General features: G+C 62.0%; 1 protein-coding gene across 1 annotated transcript in view; it reads left to right on the top strand.

Annotated features, from left to right (window-relative positions):
* Window positions 1-6: 6 nt before the first annotated feature.
* TRNT1 (tRNA nucleotidyl transferase, CCA-adding, 1) overlaps window positions 7-266 on the top strand; it is a 7,322-nt gene continuing 7,062 nt past the window's right edge. Inside the window, exon 1 of the mRNA XM_006770486.2 lies at window positions 7-229. Coding sequence (XP_006770549.2) covers window positions 25-229 — 205 coding nt within the window. The 5' untranslated portion in view covers window positions 7-24. The remainder of the gene's footprint in view (window positions 230-266) is intronic.

Raw genomic sequence — 266 nt, 5'->3', positions numbered from 1 at the left:
ACCGTCTCTCGGTCGGTAAATAAAATGGCAGGTGCCCCTCCGTTCCCGCCACTTTCACATTCTGTCCTTGCGCGCGCATTTGTGTGGCAGATGCTGAGGTGCCTGCACCCCTGGCGGCTGAGCGGTGGCCGGGCCGGACTGCGCCTCCTGCAGCGGCATCTGTTCACAATGAAGGTGCAGTCTCCCGAGTTCCAGTCGCTGTTCACGGAGGGGCTGAAGAGCCTCACGGGTGAGGGGCTGCTGCCTTTTGCTTTGGAAGCCTGTGC

The sequence above is a fragment of the Myotis davidii genome, unplaced genomic scaffold (genome assembly GCF_000327345.1).
Source record: "Myotis davidii unplaced genomic scaffold, ASM32734v1 scaffold663, whole genome shotgun sequence".
Taxonomy (NCBI): Eukaryota; Metazoa; Chordata; class Mammalia; order Chiroptera; family Vespertilionidae; genus Myotis; species Myotis davidii.
The sequence above is the reverse complement of the archived record's forward strand: the minus strand, read 5'-3'. Positions and strand labels throughout refer to the sequence as shown.